The 770-nt window shown below is 52.9% G+C and overlaps 1 protein-coding gene across 1 annotated transcript in view; it reads left to right on the top strand.

Moving 5' to 3' along the window:
* The window catches only part of LOC108803857 (calpain-1 catalytic subunit-like), a gene marked incomplete at its 5' end in the record, with an annotated part of 6,255 nt that overhangs the window by 1,799 nt on the left and 3,686 nt on the right, over window positions 1-770 (top strand). Inside the window, one exon of the mRNA XM_018575655.1 lies at window positions 307-634. Coding sequence (XP_018431157.1) covers window positions 307-634 — 328 coding nt within the window. The remainder of the gene's footprint in view (window positions 1-306; window positions 635-770) is intronic.

Here is a 770-nt window from a genome sequence, read left to right as displayed (position 1 = left end):
GTGTGATGTCCATGAGATGAGGTGTGATGTCCATGAGATGAAGTGTGATGTCCATGAGATGAGGTGTGATGTATATGAGATGAGGTGTGATGTCCATGAGAGGAGGTGTGATGTCCATGAGATGAGGTGTGATGTCTATGAGATGAGGTGTGATGTCCATGAGATGAGGTGTGATGTCCATGAGAGGAGGTGTGATGTCCATGAGATGAGGGTTGAGGGATGTCAGTGAAATGTATTGATTGAGCAATATATTAGCTCCTCCTCCACAATATTAGTGATGTCACACATGCTGAGTTCTGTGTGCAGGGTAAGCGGAGGGTATTCAGCACTGGAAGGAGGGACGATCCCCGAGGCTCTGGAGGACTTCACTGGAGGCATTGCGGAGACGGTCAGTCTGAGCAGACACACCTCAGAGGATATCTGGGACTTGATTGTCCAATCAGAACAGAGGGGCTTTCCCATGGCCTGCTATATAGAGGTGAGGAGCACAGACAGTAGAATTGTTCCTCGCACTCCCCCTGAGCTCATCCCTCTCTCTGTCTCCTGGAAGGTGGGTGAGCGCGGGGTCATTGGACAGGTGAATGAGGATGGACTGGTCCTGGGTCATGCCTACTCCATAATAGGAGCCACGGAGGTGAGTGTCTGTAGGGCTCCCCGAGGTGACGTGGTGGCTACCAGTGTCTTATCCCCACTAGGACAACTTCTGGGCGGTGAATACATTGCAGACTATGGGGGGGGGGGCACTGGGCCGAGCTGGGCCCATCCCCCTG

This window comes from Nanorana parkeri, unplaced genomic scaffold (genome assembly GCF_000935625.1).
Source record: "Nanorana parkeri isolate BGI_ZX_2015 unplaced genomic scaffold, ASM93562v1 scaffold4345, whole genome shotgun sequence".
Classification (NCBI taxonomy): domain Eukaryota; kingdom Metazoa; phylum Chordata; class Amphibia; order Anura; family Dicroglossidae; genus Nanorana; species Nanorana parkeri.
Note: the sequence above shows the minus strand (reverse complement) of the source record. Positions and strands in the feature narration are given on the sequence as shown.